The sequence below is a fragment of the Abramis brama genome (assembly GCF_963993115.1).
Source record: "Abramis brama genome assembly, chromosome: 24".
NCBI lineage: Eukaryota > Metazoa > Chordata > Actinopteri > Cypriniformes > Leuciscidae > Abramis > Abramis brama.
Window position 1 is genome coordinate 9,469,560 of NC_139986.1, and position 14,223 is coordinate 9,483,782.

Genomic DNA, 14,223 nt, shown 5'->3' on the forward strand with positions numbered 1-14,223 from the left:
CCCTTCTCCACCACTAAGCACATAACAGTATATGAGTTCAGTGGAGGAACTCATTACCAGACCCATTACCTGTGGTATGCCATTTTCTGTGCATGGCAGTCTCTTCCCTATTAGGTGGAGCCCACCACAGTAGGTAAGTCCATAGGATTTAATGTTTATCTCCCCCTTGGGTAGGATGTGGTCTCCGGAGTTTTCCTTTCTCGCTAAAGAAGGAGAACGCTTCCCAAAGTTTACAACCAGGTATGCTCAGCTCTTGGGACCTGTTCCTATTGTAATGGTAAATTTCTCTGCTAACTCAATGGTCATCTGAGAAATCTAATTCCATCTGAATGTGAATGTCTGTGATTGCTGATTTTGTATTATCCTAACGCTTCTCTTCATTTGTTTTTTGGCCAATGACCTACCGTCTGCACACCAATCTTCTGCATTCTTTCATTTCATGTTAATATGGATGGTATCTGATGAAAAATGTAATTAATAAATAGTGCCAAATCACAGAAACTGTTAAGACTGCCCATTTTAATATCAGTGTCACGGCTGTTTATAATAAACCCACATAAGTATGTAGAGAAATCTACACACTTATGTGGGTTTATTATAAACAGCCGCTTATAAAAAATGATGTGAAGTTTATTTAAATTTAAATATTATTTAAATATCAATGAATTACATTAAAATAAATATACATAATATGTGATGCAAACATGACAGTCTGGGGCTCAGGTCAGGAAGAAGTCTGTTAGCTGTCTCACGTCACTGAGGTCAGATAAATCCCATCACATAGAGACTCTTTCACCTAGATATCATCACATAGAGACTGTGTCTGTTCCCCGAACTAGGAAATACAAAAAAATCCCAAACCCATTTAAGGGTAAAAATTTGATTGATGTTCAACAAATAAAAAACATATAGGGCCCTATCTTGCACCCAGCGCAATTGACTTTGTACACTGACGCATGTATCATTCCTATTTTGCACCCGCGCAAAGCGCGCTTTTCCCTCCACAGAAGCACGTCGCTAAACTAGGGAATGAACTTGCGCTCCCTGGGCGGTTCAGCGCAAAAAAGGAGGCGTGTTCCGGCGCAAACGTTCCTTCATGCTATTTTGCAGGTTTAGAAAACAATTGCGCCACTAACCAGGAAAAAATAGTTTAAAGTCAGTGGCGCGTTGCGCATGTTATTCATATGCTATTTTAAGGGCGCATGCTTGGCCATAATCAATGTAGCGTGTGCACAACGCGCATACACTTTGATTCTCTCATCTACACAGAAGCAGCAGTTTTCATTTTTGCAAATCATACATTATTATGATAGATAGATAGATAGATAGATAGATAGATAGATAGATAGATAGATAGACAATTTATTATAAAAGCATACATCTAGCTTACACATTTACCCAAATTATCATACACCTTTTTAACCGAAGTTAATTTGGGTGGGTTTCTCCATCCCCAACGTCCCTGACGAGAGCGTTGCTCTCCTTGGCTGTGAACCGCTCCTGGCGCGCGTCTGGCAAATCCGCCGTTATAATAGGAATCCGCTTTAGAGCAAAGCGCGTCTGCTCTTAAAGGGAATGTGAGATGACGCTCTGATTGGTTTATTTCACGTTACGCCCAAACCACACCTATGAATAATGAAGCTACTTCAGACCAACCCATTTTAGATTTGCGCCTGGCGCAAGAGTTATTTATTCCGCTGGGAAAATAGCAACAGCGCCAAGACCCGCCCACAAAGTTACTTGCGCTTTGCGCTTTGACACTTGCGTTTCAGATCGTTAAAATAGGGCCCATAATGCAGATGAACAAATGTTAAAGCTTGGGTTGCTGAATATTCGATCCCTTTCTTCAAAAGCACTTATTGTTAATGATATGATTACAGACCATAACCTAGATGTGCTGTGTTTGACAGAAACTTGGGTAAATCCAGACAATTAAATTACTTTAAATGAGTCCACCCCGCAAGATTACTGGTATAAACACGAGGCTCGTTTAAAAGGAAAAGGGGGAGTTATTGCTGTAATTCATAGCAATATCTTCAGTGTTACTCAGAAGTCTAGGTTCAAAAATAATTCTTTTGAAGTGATGGTGCTTTCTGTAACGTTATCTAGCGTAAGTGATAAATCCTGTTTGACATTTGTGCTGGCTACTGTATACAGGGCACCATACAGACTTTATCAAAGAATTTGCTGATTTTCTATCAGAGTTAGTACTGGCTCGAGATAAAGTTATAATTGTTGGTGATTTTAATATACATGTAGATAACGAAAAAGATGCATTGGGATTGGCATTTAAAGACATTCTTAACTGTATTGGAGTTAGAAAACACATGTCAGGACATCGTCATTGTCGTAATCATACTCTAGATCTAATATTATCACATGGAATCAATGTTGATGCCGTTGAAATTCTGCAGCAGAGCGATGACATATCAGATCATTATCTAGTCTCGTGTAAACTTAATTTAGCCAAGGCTGCAAAGCCGACTCCATGTTACAAATATGTTAGACCTATCACTTCTGCCACTAAAGCTTGCTTTATTAACAATCTTCCTGATCAGTTTTATCATCTCAGCATCCCATATAGCTTAGAAGAACTCAATATTGCGACAGAAACTTTTAACTCTCTCTTTTCCAGCACTTTAGACACAGTTGCTCCATTGCTCTTAAAGAAGATTAAAGAAAATAGTCCAACACCGTGGTACAACGAGCACACTCAGGCCCTTAAGAGAGCAGCCAGAAAAATGGAGCACAACTGGAAGTAAACAAAACTAGATGTATTTCGCATTTCATGGAAAGAGAGCTCTATTGCATACAGAGAGGCATTAAAAGCTGCAAGATCTGCTTATTTTTCAACCCTATTAGAAGAAAATAAACAAAACCCTAGGTATTTATTTGAAACAGTGGCTAAACTAATGAAAAATAAAGCTTCAAGCCCAGATGTTTCCAAGCAGCACAGCAGTAATGACTTTATGAACTTCTTCACTTATAAGATTGATAATATCAGGGAGAAAATTATAACTATGCAACCGTCTACTACAGTATCGCATCAGGCAGTGCATTGTAATCTCCCAAAGGAAAAATTCGATTCATTCATTGCTATAGGAGAGGAAGAATTTTCTAAACTCGTTAAATCATCTAAATAAGACAACATGTATGTTAGACCCTATACCGACTAAGCTACTGAAAGAGAGGCTTCCAGAGGTCATAGATCCTCTTCTTAATATCATTAATCCATCTTTGTCATTAGGATACGTACCAAAAACGTTTAAGCTGGCTATGATTAAACCGCTTGTTAAAAAACCACAACTTGATCCTACAGAATTAGTCAATTACAGGCTGATCTCGAATCTACTTTTTCTGTCAAAGATACTAGAAAAGGCAGTATCTTTACAACTATGTTCTTTTTTAGAAAGAAATGATATCTGTGAGGATTTTCAATCAGGAAGCTCTCATTAGAGTCACAAGTGATTTGCTCTTATCATCTGATCGTGGTTGTATCTCTCTATTAGTGTTACTCAATCTTAGTGCTGCATTTGACACTATCGACCACAACATTCTTTTAAATAGACTCAAATTATGTTGGCATTAGTGGAATTGCATTAGCATGGTTTAAATCATACTTATCTGACCGTTATCAGTTTGTAGCAGTAAATGAAGAGATGTCTTATCGATCAAAAGTTCAGTATGGTGTACCACAAGGCTCAGTACTAGGACCGTTGCTGTTCACTCTGTACATGCTACCCTTGGGAGATATCATTAGGAAGCATGGCATTAGTTTTCATTGTTATACTGATGACACGCAGCTCTATATTTCTTCGTGCCGAGACGAAACGCACTAATTCACAAAATTAACGTAATGCATAGATCCATATAAAAATTTGGATGACTAGTAATTTCCTACTACTTAATTCTGAAAAAACAGAGTTTCTAATTATTGGGCAAAAAACCTCTGCACATATTAACCCAGAATACTGTCTAACAATTGATGGCTGCTCTGTCAAGTCTTCGTCGTTGGTTATAGGAACCTGGGTGTGCTCTTTGATACCAATCTTTCATTTGAAAACCACGTTTCTAGCATCTGTAAAACCGCATTCTTCCATCTTAAAAATATATCTAAATTACGACATATGCTTTCAATGAAAAATGCGTAACAGTTAGTTCATGCGTTCATGACCTCAAGGCTAGATTATTGTAATGCTCTACTGGGTGGTTGCCCTGCACGCTTAATAAACAAAGTCCAGTTGGTCAAAAACGCAGCAGCAAGAGTTCTCACTAGAACCAGAAAGTATGACCGTATTAGCCCTGTTCTGTCAACACTGCATTGGCTCCCTATTAAACATCGTATAAATTTTAAAATATCGCTGACTATTTTCAAAGCACTTAATGGTTTAGTTCCCCAGTACTTGAGCGAGCTCTTAACGCATTATAGTCCTTCACGTTTTCTGCGATCTCAAAATTCTGGCCAGTTGATAATACCTAAAATATCAAAATCAACTGCAGGCGGTAGATCCTTCTCCTATTTAGCACCTAAACTTTGGAACAGCCTTCCTAACATTGTCCGGGAAGCAGACACACTGTCAGTTTAAATCTAGACTAAAAACGCATCTCTTTTACCTGGCATTCATATAGAACATTATACATTTCTATTATTCAAATCAGTTAAATGATTATTAGGCTGCATAGATTAGGTCAGCCGGAACCAGGGACACTTCCTATTACACCTGATGTACTTGGTGTTCCGGGCCGTATCCAAATCAGATGGTGGACCTGCGCCTGGAGCCATCCACAACGCATCCCTGAAGTGCCAGCCTCATCAGCCATGTAAATGGACTGCATTTATATAGCGCTTTCAACAGACCCATGGCCACCAAAGCGCTTTACATATTGCCTCACATTCACCCATTCATACACCGACGGCGGTGTCAGCCATGCAAGGCGCCATCCAGCTCATCGGGAGCAGCTGGGGTTAGGTGCCTTGCTCATGGACACCTCGACACTTGGTCAGGTGGAACCGGGGATTGAACCACCAACCTTCCAGTTTGTAGACAACCTACATGAACCACTGAGCCACTGCCCTATGTGAAGACCTCATCGACACGACAGCCATCGGCACTGATCCTTCACAAACTCGTCTCCATACCGGCGTGTTGACTTCCAACCAGATGGAACTGGATAAATATTCTGAATGTTCTGATCCAATCTGACTTCTGACCTGTAATGCTACCTGAATCATAATCATACACTGTTCGTTTGTTGGACAGAGGAGAACTGGCCCCTGACTGAGCCTGGTTTCTCCCAAGGTTTTTTTTCTCCATTCTGTCACCTGATGGAGTTTTATGTCCTTGCCACTGTTGCATTGGCTTTTGGCTTGCTTAGTTGGGGACATTTAATATTCAACAATATCACTGACTACGTTTACAAGCTGTCAATATTCGGGTTATGGTCGGGTTAAGGTCACTATTTGGGTTTCTGAAACATTCGGAATAACCCGTTTACATGCATGAGCAGAGAGAGTTACTCCTGTATACATGGAATTTGTAATCAATTGGCAATATCCCGATGTAAATGGCGACGCATGGTTAGCGTCTGGACGTATGGACAACCTTAAGACGCAATATGCGTCATTTCCGATTCTTCTTCCTGTATCCAAAGACAACAACAACAGCAGCAGCACGCGGATAATGAATAGTTCGGGGCAGATAGCGATCGCCTTTGTTTGTGCTTTCCTCCTCGCTCCAAAAGTGTGGTGCTGTGCTGCGTCTCGCCATGTTTACCTCTACTTCTTGTTTACTTCCGGTATACTGCACGCGGGTTTTTGTATGCGCCGTCTCTACTCAAAATACCAAGATTCCTTGCGAATAGAACATGCGCAGAACACAAATCAATGTTCCTTTTTATGGGGATATGCCGATACGCGTTTACATGACCAAATATTCGGGTTAGAAAAGGGGTACCCCAGGGATCATATCCGGGTTTTTAAAAACCGGGATATGAGCATATTCGTGTTTTTGCCGGTGTTTACATGGCCGTGCGTGACCGGGTTATTGCTAATATTCCGGTTTTGAACGGGTTATTGGCTGCATGTAAACGTAATCATTGATCTGACTTAAGGTGGACGATGATGCAATTTTCTTCTAGAAACAAACTTTGTTGTATTATTTTCATGTTATCACTGTGAAGCTGCTTTGAAACAATCTGTATTGTAAAGCACTATATAAATTAAGGTTACTTGACTTGACTTGAACGCAAACACAGCATATAACCTTCTGTAACGCCCACATCTAGAAAACACATTCCCACCTCTCTAATAAACCAGCCTGATCTCATGAAAGTGTGTATCTATAGCACAAATAGTATTTATCATGCAATTTATACGCAGAAATTAGTATTTACGTGCATATGATACACAGTTTTCACAAGCATATGGGACGCACTTTATGGTAAAACGTAACCCGATAAATACAATTTGTGCTATAGATACGCATTTCATGGGAACGTGTTGAATAAACACAGAGATGTTGGTCCTGTCTGAATCGATACATAAAATAACAGACGTCAGGTCTCATCAAGAATTGTGACGCAAATGTCATTTAGAAAACTAGTCCCATCCAAATAGGGCTTATTATGGCTATTCTTTGACCTGGTTAAGATTAAACCTTTAAAATACATGATTAAATTTCTGTTGCACATGAATATGAATATATAATAACTATTTACTCTGCTTCACACCATTTGTCTCCAGATGCAGGTTGTGTATTATTTCACTAATTGAAAGCAAACTTGAGATAACTGCATGGCACTAAACTACATGGTTCAAAATGGCACAATTGATAACATCAACATAGAAAAGGGTTAAAAGAACAAACCTCTTTCTCCAAATAGGCTGTCCACAATAGAATTTAACAGCCTGTCAAACATTTCAAAGTGGTTCTGAAACACAAGAAAAGAGCATAAAAACATAAATTAGATTTTCTCTTGAAGATGTATTGATAATGCAGGCTTGTGTCTGCTCAGGTCTCAGGTCTCCCATTCCCCACTGACCTATGTGCCCGACATAGCAATACATACACAATCAGAATATATAGTATGCTTGCTTTGGGGAAAATGATCCTATAGGAATGTAGACAGATCAATAAACATTATAAAACCATAAGTCAACTGCTCAGAGGATATGATGTACAATGGCACTATATATTTTACACTCATACATGAGTTATGAATGTAGCCTATACAGATTTCAAAAGTCTGAAACCTTGTTTTGATTTTGACCCCCATTCTTCAAACCAAAAGCCTAAATAAAAGGTTTTTCCTCTAATAAAAAAATATGGTTTGGAATGCATCCTCTGAAATGGCTTGTATTTCTCTTTAATCAGCAGAAAGAGCTGAAAAGCAGAAAGAGTTGAGATGAAATGCAAACTCTCAACAAAAGTGTCCTCTCTCGTTTTACAGGTCATTGCTTCTCTCTGCCTTTCACTATCTCTCTCTGTTTGGATCTGGTAAAGTGGTCACTCAAATAGTAACTCACATTTGTTTAGAGAAACCATTTAACAACACCTTGAAGATTTTCCATCTCACTTACAAAACACTGTTATATTTATTGGCTGAGAACAACAAGAGAAGTCAAAAAAATCATGTAAGCTAGAATTTTTCCAAAGATTCACCTAGTTATTACTTGTGGATAAATAGACATACTGATATCTTTAGAACCTGCAGCTTAGATATTATCCCAAACTCTCAAAGCAGTGTCAAAATTTTAATATACAGTAGATAATAGGAAAAAAGAAAAAAAGTTGTACATGACTGTTATATGTATGCCCTGTTTCTTTGTGTTTCCTCGTGACCTAGTTTTCCCCAGTCTGTTTAATTAGTCATGTCATTCACGTGTCCTGTTAATTATCTTATCAAGTTCCTTTGTTTGCTTCAAGTCCCTGTGTTCTCCCTCAGTCTAGGTACGTTCTCGTCAAAGTAATGTTGTGTTTCATTTGGTATCCTGTACTAGGCTTGTTCGACTTCATGCTGCGCAGACCGAGCTGCGGCCGACTTGAAGCAGTGCATGCCAGTTAGAAATTTTGTCCAACTTGAGAGTGCCGACACCACATGACTGTAACGTATGGCATCAAAGTACCGCAACAGCGATTCAAGAGCAGCTGGCTAATTCACTCTGCGCAGCTTTTCCAGAGTGGCTACACAAGCTCTAATGACGACGCAGCTGTTCCACGATTGGCCGAATCCACCGCGAGTCCTGAACGCCACAACTCTCGCCGATCGGTTACATTCAGCCGCAGCCGATGTAAAACACACTTATTATCTCCTGAGCTTTGTCATTAAAGACCATTTTTAGTTTACCACAACCTAGTTGTGACAGAGACGCACAGCAAAGCTTAAAGAGAATAGAATAATTTGCCTATTTATCACAGCCTATTAAATTTTTAGGTGGAAAATGGAAGAACAATTTAATGTTTTATGTTAAGAAAATTCCCAGTTATTTAATATCATGTGTTCAGGATGTGTAATTCTTGCTTGTAATTTCACCATTTTATCACCATAGCATATTACTCAAGTTGGAACCAGTTTACCACTGCTTTTGCCAGTGAACATACTTAATCTGCCACTGCACAACCGTTCGGAAAACTTATGTTACATACAGTTTGCATATGTTTCATTTTATGTTGTTAAATTAATGTTTATTGAATTATATTAGTTTCATAAGTGTTACAATGATGGTGTTTTGTGTGTGACTATTATATATTCGTAGTAATCTCAGCTTTTTTTTCACCTTTGTCACCATTGGCTTTTGGCTTGCTTAGTTGGGGACATTTAATTTAAAGGGACACTTCACCCATTTGCATTAAGCTTTGCATTGTTAGAAACCCAGTCATACTATTGAATGGTCGTGCAACACTCTCTCATTTTCCCCTGAGACGGGAGAAATCCGTTATTTACCTCTTACACTTCCTCCTACAATGACGCAAAAATCGTCATTTTGCGTCATTGTAGGAGGAAGTGTAAGAGGGGGGGATTTCTGTTGAGACTACAACACTCGTTCCTCATCTTTCCCAGGGGGCGGGACCCGCTCACGCTACAGACCTATTACAGATCAGTGGGTGGGACTTTACTCTCTGAAACTGAAAGCAATATCCTCCATCTTGTTTGAAGCTAAGCTAACAGGCGCTGTGGAGACAGATGTACAGTTATGACAATAGCGGAGGAGAGTACTCAATATGATATAGAAGAAGAGGATTTCGGAAGTCTGATGCTTGAATCAGGTGTTTGTGGCTACCTTTACAAGCCGCATTATAGCGAAGAGCAGCCGAGGCAGAAGACCTGCCTGCCGCGGACGAGGAGCCCGGACTGGCTCGAGTTAGGGCGGACTGGTGGCGCCGGTGATCTCACTATGCAACTACGAACCGCTACGAACACAGAGATAGAGTCCGTCTGTGGCAAAGAATTTCAACGATGACAATTTCTCCTGGACGAAATCTCTGAATCAGACGAGGACACGGACGTTTGTGTTGTGAACTATCCTAGTTTCGCACCGCATATGTTCTGACTGAACATCCAGGTACCATGCAATAATTCACCTTTTCGAAAGAAATACAAACGAGGAGTAATGCACTAATGAGTTCACCAACTAACTAGACATTTTGTGTGAATGTGAAATGAATTTCAAGCTCTGCTAGCCCTGTAGACGGAAGAGTGATTTCTCTTATAGGCAGATATGCGCTTTCTGGATTAGTGGGAGTGGCTTGCGGAGCTGTGCAATGTGGTGCATTGTGGGAGTTGTTGTCTTTCATACAAATGCGTCCTGAAGTTATTTTTTGTCTTTCCTCGGTCACAAAGGCACCAAATTCAAAATTTATTTTACATTTCGACTACATATATGACCCACTTTAAATTAAAAACAATGTTCAAATGGGTGAAATGCCCCTTTAATATTCAGCATTATTGATCTGCCTGCATTGACACCATTATATGATAACTGAACTGAGCTGAACAATGAAATCAACTAAATTAATAACTGTTTTACAACAAAAATTAAAAATCACTTAGCTTACTTAAGCTGGACTGTGACACTATTTTCTTCTGGAAACAAACTTTGTTGCATTATTTTTCTGTTATCTCTGTAAAACTGCTTTGAAACAATCTATATTGTAAAAAGCACTATATAAATAAAGGTGACTTGACTTGTGGAAAAGCTATTTGTGACTTTATATCATCATGTGGCTGTCTCTCTACCACCTGTGTTATTATAGCAGTCCATACTGTATCATGAATTCCACTGAGGCGAGCCGAAGTAAGAACCTAAGTGTAGTTTATTGGAGTGGTAACAAATACAGATTAAATAGAACTAAACAATGACATTGTGGCGAGCAGGACGAGACCGAGGGCCGTGAGAGAATGGCGTGAGGCCGGTGGCGTGATTGATGATGAGCTACACCTACGCGATGCACCGGTCTTGTATCTCTTACAGAGAAGCAGAAGCAGGGTTCGAAATGAGGGGGGTCTGGGGGGGTCCCGGACCCTCCATAAGTCATTAAGGACCCCCCATAAGAATTTATTTTTGGATTTTGGGGGGTCCCCGACAAATATATTTTAACATTAAAAATGATTGTGAAAATTATAGGTCTTTAGTGACATTTTATATTTATAACAGTAATTAATTTATTTCCTAGCGCGAGGCAGCAATCAGGGCAGCTATTAGCCGTCACAGATTGTTGTTGTGGTGCTCCCGCAGACACGCACTGTAGATGAACGTGGCAAAACGAAACCTCACAAAGAGTGAAATCCTGAATGAAAATCCTGTAAGTGCTTTGATTATGTTTATATCTCCATAATTGCTTATAGTCGAGTTCCTATATCAAAAGTTGCATTAACTAGATACCCAGTGCAATGATTAGAAGAGTACGTTTGTCAACGTTTCTTGCTAGCTGTAACGTTATGTGTATGAAGCCAAATGATCTGCCAGCTAACAGCAGACTATGGAAGCTTGTTTCCACCACAGAGTGAAAAATAAAAAAGGTAATTGCGACTTTTTAATCTCACAATTCTGACTTTATAATACGCAATTGTGAGATATAAAGTCAGAATTGCATGATATAAAGTCGCAATTGCGTGTTATAAAGTCAGAATTGTGAGATATAAACTATTCTGAGGTAAAAAAAAAAAAAAGTCTGTCTTTATTTTTCCTTAGAATTGGACTTTATATCTCACAATTGTGAGTTTATATCTCCCAATTCTGAGAAAAAAAGTCAGAATTCTGACTTTATAAGACGTAATTGGAACTTTATTTCACACAATTCTGACTTTATATCTCGCAATTCTAACTTTATAACACGCAATTGCGACTTTATTTCACGCAATTCTGACTTTATATCTCGCAATTCTGAGAAATAAAGTCAGAATTGTGAGATGTAAACTCGCAATTGTGAGATAAATAGTCGCAATTATCTTTTAAAATGTTTTATTCTGTGGCGGAAACAAGCTTCCATAGCAGACCTAGCAGCTAGACAAGTTATTCAAAGCTAGCTTAACAACTTACTTGTCCAGTCAGTGATTATGAAAGATAACCAGGACTTAATTCAAGTCTGTGAGTTGATTAAAGTGAATGTGATATGAGCATGAATGAGTATATACATGAGAGCTTGGTAAGCTATCTAGGAAGCTAATATTATTTTTGTTAATTTAGAATCCTGCATCATGGAGAGAAAAAGAGGAAAAAGAAGTTGTAACTTTGTTGCTCCAGAGTTAGAGGTTTACCTGTTAGATTATAGCCACTTCTCCAGATACCACTACAATACTGGGCCTAGCCCAAACCATGAAAAACATCCCAAGACCATTATCCCACCTTCAACACTGGTCCATATAATTTTACCTACAGTATATAGTGTAGCAAGGTAGTCTTCAGAATTTTTAATAATTTAATAATTACATTTTAGAGGATCCCCCAAGAGTCCTAAGTCATTTCGAACCCTGAGCGGAAGCATAAAAGGAGGAGCGACGACAGTGAAGGACGAGAGAGGACAGGCCTGGATTTTACGATTTGTTTTATGTTTTATTATGTGCGCGCGGTGGGCTGAAGTGAGTTGCCGGGGGGATGGACGAACTCGCTGCCGGCCGCCTGGGTTCTGGAGGGGCGGCTGCCGTTTGTGAGAGAGTGGAGGATTCACCGTCGTCTGCCTGAGGCCGGAGCCTGCTGCCGTCCGCCATGATGGGGAGGAGCAGGGAGCAGGGGTGCGAGCCGTCAACCTAAGTCTATCCAGTGCCACCTCCAGGCACCGAGGAGACGATCACACAGTTGGTGGAGGACCAGATGGCAGTGCATTTTGGGAACCGGACCAAGAATTTTTATTTATTTTCCTCTCTCCCCTCTCTTGTCTCTGTCGCTCCTCATGCTTCCGTCTCCTTTTCTCTCGCCTCCATCTGTCCTTACCCCAAAACTCACCACACAGTGGTTACAGGAAACAATACATGATAGGGCAACATAATAAACATGAGGTCTTAAATGCATATACATGGGGAACGCAGTGTTGGGGAGTAGCTAACTACAAGTAGTGATGCTACTATACTACTAACATGAGGTCTTAAATGCATGTACATGGGGAACGCAGTGTTGGGGAGTAGCTAACTACAAGTAGTGATGCTACTATACTACTTTTTCCAGCAACTAGTGGTGTATTGCTGCAAAAAGCTACATTCCGTTTTGCATTTTGACAAACCTGCAATGCATTGAAGCAGCGCAGCATCTTCATTTTACATCACAAACTAAAATTGTGCTTTACCTTGTAGTTTAGCTAACTACTTTTTCAGAAGGCTAGATTGACTGTATATTAACTACTTTAACTTGTGAGAAGCTTGTAGCTTGTCAAACTACATTTTCAGATTAGCTTCCCCAATACTGGGAACACATGACTATGACAACCAATGACGTAGTGGAAGTAATAAAGTAAGAACCAACAAAAAGACAGAACTTATAACAAGATAAGACAATGAACCAATGGGAAGATGACACTTGAACTAAGGAACCACTAAGGATCATATGGGGGGCATGGGAATCACATGACATTAAAACAAATTATCTGTGTCTCAAACAAAAAAACAGCTATAAAAATATATGAAGGAGGGATCAACTGTATTTCTTCAAAATACACTCAGCTACATCAAATAAAGATTTTTCCCAAATCTTGTTTGTTCATTACATTCTTGTTTATATGCAAAACCCACACATGCCAGGTTCACACTGATCGATGACTTGATTCCTCAGAGATCTCATCATATATGAGTACCAAATATTTTAGATGACCTTCTCAAACTAGATCAATACAAACAAACAAAAGAAAATCAAACAATGACCCATAAATGAAATCAATCACAGAAAGTCTTCTCAAGAGAAAGAATGTTTGTACAAGTGTGATATAGTCTGGACACACAATGTAGGAAATGTCCCATATGCCCTGGCACATCAGTCTCTTCTTCATTGATAGCACATCCACATTATTCCCATTGCATGAGCAGATGGATAAGGAAAGGAAGCCCATAAACAAAAATCCTTCTACAAAAGAAAATACATTAAGAAAAATACCCAATCATAAGTTATTATGTCTAAGGTGGGGTCTAAGGTGTTTTTGGGGTCCTTGAGATGTTCTGACATGCCCTGACATTTGTGCTTTTTTCAGTTGCTTATAAACATATTAATGGCAAATGTGTAATTACACTCTATTTAGCACAAACAGGGCTACCATAATATGTGAGCAACATGTATGTACATGTTTGTATTTTTGAGAGAATAATGTTTATACATGGTTATTGAAAAAAATAAAAATGAAAGTTTCTGAAATAAGGCCACAAAACATACTAAATATTAGGGCTGGGTATTGACACAAATTTCACAATTTGATTCGATTTCGATTCACAAGCTTGCAATTCGATTCGATTCGTTTCAGTATTGAATATTTTGGATATCAGGTACAGTACATGGCAAATTTTCTCAAGGAAAACAAATCTCTTAACTAATGCTGTAAACTATGGGAGTCAGTGGTAGCCTACTAGGCTTCATTAGCCTACTATAATTGAAGGTAAAAATTAACTGATTTGTTAAATTACACTTTTATTTATTTTTATAATAATAAAGTTATATGAAATATAAACATTTAAATGGTGGCTGTCATAAAAACCTAATGTCTGCAACACTGCTTATTGCTCCCATATTTAATAAAAAAGGCAACG

General features: G+C 39.1%; 1 protein-coding gene across 1 annotated transcript in view; it reads right to left on the reverse strand.

The window, feature by feature from the left end:
* elovl2 (ELOVL fatty acid elongase 2) overlaps positions 1–14,223 on the reverse strand; it is a 119,756-nt gene that overhangs the window by 71,521 nt on the left and 34,012 nt on the right. The window contains exon 2 of the mRNA XM_084102361.1: positions 6,867–6,930. Within this exon, the coding sequence (XP_083958487.1) occupies positions 6,867–6,930 (64 nt within the window). The remainder of the gene's footprint in view (positions 1–6,866; positions 6,931–14,223) is intronic.